At 42.4% G+C, this 12514-nt stretch overlaps 1 protein-coding gene across 5 annotated transcripts in view; it reads right to left on the reverse strand.

The window, feature by feature from the left end:
• LOC118378233 (guanine nucleotide exchange factor VAV3) overlaps positions 1-12514 on the reverse strand; it is a 153209-nt gene that overhangs the window by 51486 nt on the left and 89209 nt on the right. For all 5 annotated transcript variants that reach the window (XR_008083590.1, XR_008083589.1, XR_008083588.1 and 2 more), the window contains exons 9-13: positions 11310-11409; positions 10998-11093; positions 7369-7437; positions 359-445; positions 169-254 (exon numbers count right to left, since the gene is read on the reverse strand). Coding sequence is in view for 1 of the 5 variants with exons in the window: in XM_052483375.1 (XP_052339335.1) it covers positions 169-254; positions 359-445; positions 7369-7437; positions 10998-11093; positions 11310-11409 (438 nt within the window). In the remaining 4 variants the exon portion in view is untranslated. The remainder of the gene's footprint in view (positions 1-168; positions 255-358; positions 446-7368; positions 7438-10997; positions 11094-11309; positions 11410-12514) is intronic.

The raw sequence follows: 12514 nt of genomic DNA on the forward strand, positions 1-12514 counted from the left end.
CTGCAAATAAACACCTATTACTGGATCCATAAAGCATTACAAGCAAGCAGTAGACGAGGGACTGTAAAAAGACTTGATCTTATCTTGCCACGTTCCAGACAAACATCCATACATGCACTCACACAGAAACACACAGAAAACCACACACACACCAGACAGACATCTCACCGGTCCTGTTTGGCACGTTTGTCGATTGAGGTAACGCGTACCTCTCCGTCTCCTTTTGGTCTCCCATAGGTACTAAGAGACTGATTCTGAAAGGGGGTGGGGGTTGGAGGATGCAAGAGAGAAAGAAAGAGGTCACACTTAAAACCCAGCTCACTTCACAGTCATTTTTGAATCAAGATGAGTTGCTTACAAGGTTTTCGATGGATTTCTGATACTGGGCTATGTCTCTCAGAGTCTCGTTGTCTCTCTTCACTTCATTGACGTACTGAGCCAGGTCCTACAGTACCCAACACAACACAGAGAACACAAAACAGCAAACATCAAGACTTGACATTCAAGATGGGCGCATTTTGGCATACACCATATGAGACAGGCTCACAACAAAAGACTGCTTTCCAATGGTCTTCCATATATAGAAGTCAAACGAATAGTCCTGGAAACAGTTTACCTTCTGTTTCTTCATTAGTTCTACATTAGAGTGGAGCAACAGTATCTACAACTTCATGATTCAAATCGCACCACCTGCAATGTCAACATATTCTAGAGGACTTTCTCTCTCTCTCTCTCTCTCTCTCTGATTAGCATGATTAATTGTTTATGCAAGAGTACATTGTGTAAATCTTCCTCTCAACACAGAGTGAGTCTGGTTCAAGTAGCACTGTTTAAAATCCCATCTATCATAAGGTCTGAGATAATCAGCGCTGAAAAACACTTGGTTGCCGCCGCACCACATGACGCAATGCAGAGAAACACTCCAGGAACATTAACCACATTAGCTCCCTCAATCAATGTCAAGTGGATCATTTAGCCAATTGAAATCATCACAGACGCCCTCCGAGTAAATGTTCACTTTCATACCCGACGTGACTTGCTTCGAGTACTTTCCTGGTACGTGTCAAGCTGTATTCACACACGCACATCATCAACACCCTGTACATCTAGACTAAAGAGACGACTGATTTTTTAAGTGCAGGTGTCAGAAGAAAACAATGTCAAGCTGAAAAGAAAAAAAAAACGAATGATGCGCAAGAACTCTTTCTCAAAGAGAGATGGGGAGCCACACATTGTGTAACCGCTGTCAAACTCTTACGCAAAGAGAACGACTTAATATTATTATGTTGTACCTAATCTTGTCAGAGATATAGTTCAAGTCAGAAGTTTACATACACCTTAGCCAAATACATTTAAACTAAGTTTTTCACAAGTCCTCAGTTTTTCACAATTTTCACATTTAATCCAAGTAAAAATTCCATGTTTTAGGTCAGTTAGGATCACCTCTTTATTTTAAGAATGTGAAATGTCAGAATAATAGTAGAGAGAATTATTTATTTCAGCTTTTAATTATTACATCACATTCCCAGTGGGTCAGAAGTTTACATGCACTCAATTAGTATTTGGTAGCATTGTCTTTAAATTGTTTAACTTGGGTCAAAAGTTTCGGGTAGCCTTCCACAAGCTTCCCACAATAAGTTGGGTGAAATTTGACCCATTCCTTCTGAGAGAGCTGGTGTAACTGGGTCAGGTTTGTAGGCCTCCTTGCTCGTCGCACACTTTTGTAACGGTCCCCCCAATACCTTGACTTTGTTGTCCTTAAGCCATTTTGTCACAACCTTTGAAGTATGCTTCGAGTCATTGTCCAGTTAGAAGACCCATTTGCGACCAAGCTTTAACTTCCTGACTGATGTCTTGAGATGCTGCTTCAATATATCCACATCATTTTCCTTCCTCATGATGCCATTTATTTTGTGAAGTGCACCTGTCCCTCCTGCAGCAAAGCACTCCCACAACATGATGCTGCCACCCCCGTGCTTCACGGTTGGGATGGTGTTCTTCGGCTTGCAAACCTTCCCCTTTTTCCTCCAACCATAACGATGGTCATTATGGCCAAATAGTTATATTTTTGTTTCATCAGACCAGAGGATTGTTCTCCAAAAACTACAATCTTTGTCCCTATGTGCAGAACGCGTCTCCTTCCTGAGTGGTATGACGGCTGCGTGGTCCCATGGTGTTTACACTCGCGTACTATTATTTGAACAGATGAACTTCAGGCATTTGGAAATTGCTCCCAAGGATGAACCAGACTTGTGGAGGTCTACAATTGTTTTTCTGAGGTCTTGGCTGATTTCTTTTGATTTTCCCATGATGTCAAGCAAAGAGGCACTGAGTTTGAAGGTAGACCTTGAAATACATCCACAGGTACAGCTCCAATTGACTCAAATTATGTCAAGTAGCCTATCAGTAGTTTCTAATTCCATGACATCCTGTGCCTTTTCCAAGCTGTTTAAAGGCACAGTAAACTTAGTGTATGTAAACTTCTGACCCACCGGAATTGTGATACAGTGAGTTATAAGTGAAATAATCTGTCTGTTAACAATTTTTGGAAAAATGACTTGTTTCATGCACAAAGTAGATGTCCTAACTAACGTTTGTTTCACAAGAAATGTGTGGACTGGTTGAAAAACAAATTTTAATGACTCCAACCTAAGTGTATGTAAACTTCCTACTTCAACTGTACATGTGTTGGTGGCAGGAGTGTTTTTAGGTTGTTGTGTGTAGGCCTAGAGTACGTATGCCGTAGGTCTGGTGTGGTGCTGAAATAGCTAGCAGGTTGGTAGAGTCATCGTTATGACCAATAATCTGGTCTCAAGGCAGATCTCAGTAGGAGGCATATGTGGACCTTCAGAAAGTATTCGCAACCCGTGACTTTTTCCACATTTTGTTCTGTTAAGGCCTGAATTTAAAATGCATTTAATTAAGATTTTGTGGTACTGGCCTACACACAATACCACATAATGTCAAAGTGGAATTATGTTTTTAGAATGTTTACAAATTCATAAAAAATGAAAAGTTGAAATGTCTTGAGTCAATAAGGATTCAACCCCTTTGTTATGGAAAAAAATAAATAATGACACAATAAGTTACATGGACTCACTCTGTGTGCAGTACAAGTGGTTAACATGATTTTTGAATGACTACTTCATCTCTGTACCCCACACATACAATTGTCTGTAAGGTCCCTTAGTCAAGCAGTGAATTTCAAACACAGGTTCAACCACAAAGACCAATGCAATTCCAATGCTTCGCAAAGAAGGGCACCTATTGGTAGATGGGATATCATTTTAAAAAGCAGACACTGAATATCCCTTTTAGCATGGTGAAGCTATTAATTACACTTTGGATGGTGTATCAATACCCCCAGTCACTACAAAGATACAGGCATCCATCCTAACTCTGTTGCTGGAGAGGAAGGAAACCGATCAGGGATTTCATGAGGCCATTGGTGACATTGAAACAGTTTAATGGCTGTGATAGGATAAAACTAAGGATGGATCAGCAACGTTGTAGTTACTCCACTTAAAACGGCTTGAAAAACTAGGGCAAGACTTCAAAATGGTTGTCTAACAATGATCAACAACCAATTTGACAGAGCTTGAATATTTTTTTTAAAGAATAATGTGCAAAGCCCTTAGAGACTTACCCAGAAAGACTCACAGCTGTAATCACTGACAAGATGATTCTAACATGTATTGACTCAGGGGTGTGTAAAGTTATGTAAATTATATATTTCTGAATTAAATGTTCAGTAAATTTACTAAAACTTCTAAAAACATATTTTCACTTTGTCATTATGGGGTATTGTTTGTAGATGGGTGTGGAACATGTTTTTTCAGGTTTTTAACACAACGATATGTGGAATAAGTCAAGGAGTATGAATACTGAAGGCACTGTATACTGTGTTAGGCTGTGAGGTCTATGTTTAGGTACATTTTTTACTAACTAAATATATACAGTAATTAATACATAACTAAATATACACATTAATACATAAATACATATATACTGTAACGGTTGTCGTCGTCTGATGAGGAAGAATCGGACCAAAGCGCAGCGTGGTAAGTGTTCATGACTTTTATTAAACTGAACACTGAAACAAAAATAACAAAGTGCAAAACGAAACCGAAACAGTCCTGTCAGGTGCAGAACACTAAACAGAAAACAACTACCCACAAAACACAGTAATTAATACATAACTAAATATATACAGTAATTAATACATAACTAAATATATACAGTAATTAATACATAACTAAATATATACAGTAATTAATACATAACTAAATATATTAGTAATCCAAACATAATGACTCTGTATATTTAGTTATGTATTAATTACTGTATATATTTAGTTATGTATTAATTACTGTATATATTTAGTTATGTATTAATTACTGTATATATTTAGTTATGTATTAATTACTGTATATATTTAGTTAGTCCATAACGAAATATATACAGTAATAAAAGTGTAACTAAACATAGAACAGCCTCAATTCGTCTGGACATGGACAAGGTGACGAATGCGTTCCACAGGGATGCTGGCCCATGTTGATGCCAATGTTTCCCACATTTGTGTCAAGTTGGCTTGATGTCCTTTGAGTGGTGGGCCATTCTTGATACATATGGAAAAATGACCCTCTAAATGGCACACATACATAATCCATCCATCAATCAATCAAATGTATTTATAAATTCCTTTTTAGAAAGCATATGTCACAAACTGCTTATACTCCAGCCTAAAACCCCAAACAGCAAGCAATGCAGAAGCACGGTGGCTAGGAAAAACTCCCTTGAAAGGCGGGAATCTAGGAAGAAACCTAGAGAGGAACCAGGCTCTGAGGGGTGGCCAGTCCTCTTCTGGCTGTGCTGGGTGGAGATTATAAGAGGCCATATACATGGCCATTAAGGCCAGATCGTTCTTCAAGATGTTCAAACGTTCATTGATGACCGGCAGGGTGAAATAATAATCACTGTGGTTGTAGATGGTGCAACAGGTCAGCACCTCAGGACTAAATGTCATTTGGCTTTTCATAGGTGAGCATTCAGAGGTCGAAACAGCAGGTGTGGTAGAGAGGGAAGGAGAGAGAAGGAGAGAGAGAGAGAGAGAGAGAGAGAGAGAGAGAGAGAGAGAGAGAGAGAGAGAGAGAGAGAGAGAGAGAGAGAGAGAGAGAGAGAGAGAGAGAGAGAGAGAGAGAGAGAGAGAGAGAGAGAGAGAGAGAGGAAGAGGGAGAGGAAGAGGGAGAGGGAGAGGGAGAGGGAGAGGGAGAGGGAGAGGGAGAGGGAGAGAGAGGGAGGGAGAGGGAGGGAGGGAGAGGGAGAGAGAGGGTTGAAAACAGCAGGTCTGGGACAAGGTAGCACGTCCGGTGGACAGGCCAGGGTTTCATAGGCGCAGAACAGTTGAAACTGGAGCAGCAGCATGACAAGGTAGAACGACCGTTAAACAATCCATGTCTCAAGGCTTAAAAATCCTTCTTTAACTTGTCTCCTCCCCTTCATCTACACTGATTGAAGTGGATTTATCAAGTGACATTAATAAGGGATCATAGCTTTCACCTGGATTCACCTGGTCAGTCTATGTCATGGATAGAGCAGGTATTCCTAATGTTTTGTACCCTCAGTGTCTACAGTAATAAATACGTAATTATACAGTAAATAGAGACATTTTGAGTCCCTAAAGACATGTTTCTTATTGAAAGCTTGCATCAGTATCTAATAGCCTGCAGTCTGGTGTATAACTCTGTAGATAGATGAAGACTACTCACTTACGTTGCAAGTGTTAGCTGGTGTGCCTGTGTGCGCCTGCAAAACATGTGTGCCTACAGTGGCTTGTGAAAGTATTCACCCCCCTTGGCATTTTTCCTATTTCATTGCCTTACAACCTGGAATTAAAATTGACCTTTTGGGTGTATGTATCATTTGATTCACACAACATGCCTACCACGTTGAAGATGCAAAATATTTTTGTAGAGACACCTTTTGCAGCAATTACAGCTGCAAGTCTCTTGGGGTATGTCTATATAAGCTTGGCACATCTAGCAACTGGGATTTTTGCAAATTCTTCAAGTCAAAACTGCTCCAGCTACTTCAAGTTGGATGGGTTCCGAAAGTGTACAGCAATCTTTAAGTCAAACCACAGATTATCAATTGGATTGAGGTCTGGGCTTTGACTAGGACATTCCAAGACTTTTAAATGTTTCCCCATAAACCACTTGAGTGTTGCTTTAGCAGTATGCTTAGGATCATTGTCCTGCTGGAAGGTGAACCTCTTTCCCAGTCTCAAATCTCTGGAAGACTGAAACAGGTTTCCCTCAAGAAATTCCCTGTATTTAGCGCCATCCATCATTACTTCAATCGGACCAGTTTCCCAGTCCCTGCCGATGAAAAACATCCCCACAGCTGATGCTGCCACCACCATGCTTTACTGTGGGGATGGTGTTCTCGGGGTGATGTGAGGTGTTGGGTTTGCGCCAGACATAGCGTTTATCTTGATGGCCAAAAAGCTCAGTTTCAGTCTCATCTGACCAGAGTACTTTCTTCCATATGTTTGGGGAGTCTCCCACATGCCTTTTGGTGAAAACTTTAAGCAATGGCTTTTTTTCTGGCCACTCTTCTGTAAAGCCCAGCCCTGTGGAGTATACAGTTTAAAGTGGTCCTATGGACAGATACTCCAATCTCCGCTGTGGAGCTTAGCAGCTCCTTCAGGGTTATCTTTATCTTTGGCCTCTCTGATTAATGCCCTCCTTGCCCGGTCCATGAGTTTTGGTGGGTGGCCCTCTTTTGGCAGGTTTGTTGTGGTGCCATATTCTTTACATTTTTTAATACTGGATTTAATGGTGCTCTGGGGGATTTTCAAAGTTCCGGATCTTATTTAGGGTTTCATAGCAAAGGGGGTGAATACATATGCACGCACCACTTTTCCGTTTTTTATTTTTTCTAATTTCATTGTTATTTTTTTCATTTTACTTCACCAATTTGGACTATTCTGTGTATGTCCATTACTTGAAATCCAAATAAAAATATATTTAAATTACAGGTTGTAATGGAACAAAATAGGAACAAGTGGGCACTGTAACTACGTAGATGTGAGTGTGTGTGTGTGTGTGTGTGTGTGTGTGTGTGTGTGTGTGTGTGTGTGTGTGTGTGTGTGTGTGTGTGTGTGTGTGTGTGTGTGTGTGTGTGTGTGTGTGTGTGTGTGTGTGTGTGTGTGTGTGTGTGTGTGTGTGTGTGTGTGTGTGCATGCGTATGAATGTGTATGTGGTACGTGCGATAGAGGTGAGGAGAGTCATAACATCAGACACAGACCTGGCACCCCAATTACTCTTTCATTCCTGATGTGATGCGAGGGCATCGTATAACACTTACCTTCATGGCATCCAGCGCCAGCCGCAAATTGCTCTTGTCAGCCGCATCGTGAGTGTGTTTCACTAATTCCTGTAATTGGATCAAAACAAAACACAGTGCTATTTTATGCTCTCTGTTTTCACCAGCTAGCTAATTAGCCACACAGAGCCCGGAGAGAAGTAGGAAAAATAGAGATGACAGGTAGGCATTAGGCCATCTCTCTCTGCCTGACACTTCAACTACAGCTCAAAATTATAGACAAACAGTGTCAACCAAGGTTCTACCATGTTAAAAATGAGCTGTGCTTATCAAGGGATGTTGTTTCATTTGGACTGCGACTTCAGGGCTAGAAAAACAAACAAGGACAAACACAAACGAAGCGATCATTGATTTCTATTTTCATGTCACACACACAGATGAGTTACTGTTGCTGTGCACAATCACACACATACTGTACACACACTTCTACACAAACACACACACACACACATACACACATACATACACACACACCTGGAAAGTAAATCCCAACCAACATCATAATCCTAGATATGAAATAAAAAGGTGGGATACGACGAAAGAAACCAGTAATAAAATAAAATAAATTGCTGTGTGTGTGTGTGCATTCGTGCGTGAATTCCTGCGTTCTCTGTATGTATATGCTTATCTTGCGTGTATCTTGTGTGTGGGCTGAAATTGCTTTCCTGTAGCTGGCGAGTAAACAAGACATCTAAGCCGTTTGTCTGTGTTGTGGAGGATAAGGAAGGTTACCATGCATATCCTTCACACACACACACATCCCAGCCCAGCCCAGATAAATGGCTTCCTTCCCCTCTCCTTCCCCTCGCCCCAGATCCCTCGCCCCCAGTCCCCTCACCCCAGTCCCACCGCCCCAGCCCCCTCACCCCAGCTCCCTCGCCCCCAGCCACCTCGCACCAGCCCCCTCACCCCAGCTCCCACGCCCCCAGCCCCTTTGCCCCAGCCCCCTCCCGCTGGGCCGTATGTGTCTGCCTAGAACTCCTCAAATCCCAGCTATCACTCAAGCTGAACCTGGGAATTATTATCACAAGCAATGCGACAGGACCCTATATTTCATTCTCTGCTCCTAACACACATCTACACAGTGAGCCCATGGGAGAGGTGGGGAGGGGGTAGCAAGAGAGGGAGAAAGAGAGAGATAGAGAGAGAGAGAGAGAGAGAGAGAGAGAGAGAGAGAGAGAGAGAGAGAGAGAGAGAGAGAGGGGAGAGAGATAAATAGAGAGAGCGAGAAAGAGAGAGAGAAAAAGAGAGAGCGAGAGCGAGAGAGAGAAAAGGAGAGAGAGAGAGCGATGACGAGATAGTACAGGCTTATTGATGGCTTCCAGTTATAGTGAGTTCGGAATAAATAGAGAAATGGGAAGAAAGGAAAGAGTGATAGAGAGACAGAGAAAGAAAGAGGGTTCTGACACGACTGGCATATTGATTGATTCTAGTTATAGTGAGTTGGGGACTGGTGGGAGCCACTATGAAATAATTACAGAGGGAACAGAGAGAAAGACCTACCTGCCCTCCATCCTCCTTACCTCTCCTCCCTGATCTAAGCACTCACCTCCACTCTTGCCTCCCATCTCTTCCTCCCCTCCCTCCCTCACGTCCCTCTCTCACTCCCTTCCTCCTCCCTCCCTCCCACTACCCCAGGAGCGTGTTCCCTCCATTGGAGTGGATCGGGGATTGGCACAGGCCAGGCCAGGTCCCCAGGGTCCACATGCAGCCCTCCTAGCCCGAAACAAACAGACAAACAGACACACGCACACACACACACAGCCCTGACAGACAGACAGCTCTGACTGGCTCTCTCTTACGCAACAGTGCCTCCTGTCTTATGGAGTGGAATGGATTCCACCGACAGGGAGGAAGGGAGAGAAAGAGAAGACGGCTCGGAGCTGACCGCCAGTCACACGTCAACCCCCTAGGAGCGTACACAACCACACACACCTTTCCACCTTGCCCCTGACTGCTAACATGTCCCCCCATGCAGTGGTGGCCTAGGAATAACGTTAGAGCTGCAGGAGTCAGGACCAGAGGGCTGCCTGACTGACTGATTGCAGTAATGCCTTATAAGGGTATTCACACACACTACTTTTCTCCCTATCCCTCTTCTTATCTCTTTCAGGCACTCTCTTGCTTATTCTTTTTCCTCCATTCTATTTTTGCTGTAAGACTACGACAGTCAGAAAGTCTTGAAGGAGTTCCCACATATGCTGAGCACTTGTTGGCTGCTTCTCCTTCACTCCGCAGTCCAACTCATCCCAAACCATCTAAATTGAGTTGATGTCGGGTGATTGTGGAGGCCAGGTCATCTGACGCAGCACTCCATCACTCTCCTTCTTGGTCAAATAGCTCTTAAACAGCGTGGAGGTGTGTTGGGTCATTGTCCTGTCGAAAAACAAATGATACTCCCACTAAGCGCAAACCAGATGGGATGGCGTATCACTGCAGAATGCTGTGGAAGCCATGCTGGTTAAGTGTGCCTTGAAAACTAAAAAAATCAAGGACAGTGTCATCAGCAAAGCACCCTCACACCATCACACCTCCTCCTCCATGCTTCATGGTGGGAACCACACATGCAGAGATTATCCATTCACCTACTCTAAGTCTCACAAAAACAGCGGTTGGAACCAAAAATCTCCAATTTGGACTCATCAGACCAATGGACAGATTTCCACCGGTGAAGGTCCATTGCTTGTATTTCTTGGCCCAAGCAAGGCTCTTCTTCTTATTAGTGTCCTTTAGTAGTGGTTTCTTTGCAGCAATTCGACCATGAAGGCCTGAGTCTCCTCTGAACAGTTGATGTTGAGATGTGTCTGTTACTTGAACTCTGTGAAGCATTTACTTGGGCTGCAATCTGAGGTTCATTTAACTCTAATGAACTTATCCTCTGCAGCAGAAGTAACTCTGGGTCTTCCTTTCCTGTGGTGGTCCTCATGAGAGACATTTCATCATAGCGCTATACTTGAGGAAACTTTCAAAGTTCTTGAAATTTTCCGCATTCACTGACCTTCATGTCTTAAAGTAATGATGGATCGTCATTTCTCTTTTCTTATTTGAGCTCTTCTTGCCATAATATGGACTTGGTCTTTTACCAAATAGAGCTATCTTCTGTATATCACCCCTACCTTGTCACAACACAACTGACTGGCTCAAACGCATTAAGAAGGAGAGAAATTCCACAAATTAACAAGGCACTCATGTTAATTGAAATACATTCCAGGTGACTACCTCATGAAGCTGGTTGACAGAATGCCAAGCGTGTGCAAAGCTGTCATCAAGGCAAAGGGTGGCTATATTGAAGAATCTCAAATATAAAATATATTTAGATTTATTCAACACTTTCTTTTGGTTACTACATGAATTCATATGTGTTATTTCATAGTTTTCATATCTTCACTATTATTCTACAATGTAGAAAAAAGTAAAAAATAAAGAAAACCCCTTGAATGAGTCGGGGTGTCCAAACTTTTGACTGGTCCTGTACATCCAGAGGCGTCCAGGACTAGTGTATGATTAAAACACGGGTAACTGGTGATAGTCAGTAGTGCAGCTTTATCCCTGGTACTGAGGTAACAGTTGAATGGAAGTCATTCTCAGCTCTCTGAAGATATATATCTTACCTGTAGAAGAAGATGATACTTGAGTACCCGCTGCATAGGGACCACTAGCAGATCCCTCAGTGTAAACTTTCCATAATTGGCTCTCTTTGCACATTCCTGGCAAAACACAATAAATAAATCATACCACATGGTATTTGAACTGTCACTGCAATATAACACAAAACATATTCATTTAGAGAGAAAAAAAATATAGTAATTATTAATTGAAACAAATAAAAAATAATTGCAGTTGGTGTGCCATGGCCTGTAATACCTATGGTAAACACTAGATGGCTGTATCTGACTACTGATTTAGACTGATGCAGACTTTACCTCCAGCTTCATCCGGATGTCTTCTCTGTGTTTGCAGATGTCATCCAAAGCAACGATGGCCGTTTCTACATGGCTACAGTATTTCCCATATATTAGCAATCTGGAACAGATATCAGTATATTAAAGTCAGTATTGTTGAGGTGAAATAAATTGAGAGAGAGAGAGAGACTTGGGCTTGGGACATGACTTGGGCCCTGACAGTGAATCTCAGTAAGACTAAAATAATGGTCCCTAACCCTAACCCTACCTCGGCCTAAACATCAGCGCCACAGGTAACTTCCACAAGGCTGTGAACGATCTAAGAGACAAGGCAAGAAGGGCCTTCTATGTCATCAAAAGGAACATAAAACTCATGAGGATAGAACTTTAATAAGCTATCAAACCCATTGCTCTCTATGGTTGTGAGGTCTGGGGTCCACTCACCAACCAAGAATTCAAACAGTCAATTGAGACTCTGCTTGCAGAATTCTGCAAAAATATACTTTGTGTATAATGCAAAACCCCAAACAATGCATGCAGAGGAGAATTACAACTATACCTACTAGTTATCAAAATCCAGAAAAGAGCTGTTCAATTCTACAACCACCTAAAAGGAAGCGATGCCCACACATTCCACCACAAAGCCATCACCTACAGAGAGAAGAGTCCCCTCAGCCAGCTGGTTCTGAGGCTCTGTTCACAAACACGAACAGACCCCACAGATCCCCGGGACAGAAACACATTTAGACCCAACCAAATTATGAGAAAGCAAAAAGATAACTATACACTGGAAAGAATCAACCAAAAAACAGAGCAAACTGGAACGCTATCTGGCCCTAAACAGAGAGTACACGGTAGCAGAATACCTGACCACTGTGACTGACCCTCAAGTAAGAAAATCATTGACTATATACAGAGAGAGGCCGGCATAGGCAGACCTGGCTCTCGAGAGATGACAGGCTATGTGCTCACTGATGAGGTGGAAACTGAGCAATACTTCCTAAACCTCCTGCCAAATGTATGACTACATTAGAGACACAGATTTCCAACAGGTCACACAGACCCACAAAGAATTTGAAAACAACTCAAACATTGATAAACTCCCATATCTGGGAGGCGAAATAACTCTGTGTGCAATCACAGCAGCAAGATGTGTGGCCCGTTGCCATGACAAAAGGGGCAACAAGTGGAGCACCAACAACTTATCTGTTTATTTATTTCCCCTT

Source organism: Oncorhynchus keta, chromosome 28 (genome assembly GCF_023373465.1).
Source record: "Oncorhynchus keta strain PuntledgeMale-10-30-2019 chromosome 28, Oket_V2, whole genome shotgun sequence".
In the NCBI taxonomy this organism is placed as follows: Eukaryota; Metazoa; Chordata; class Actinopteri; order Salmoniformes; family Salmonidae; genus Oncorhynchus; species Oncorhynchus keta.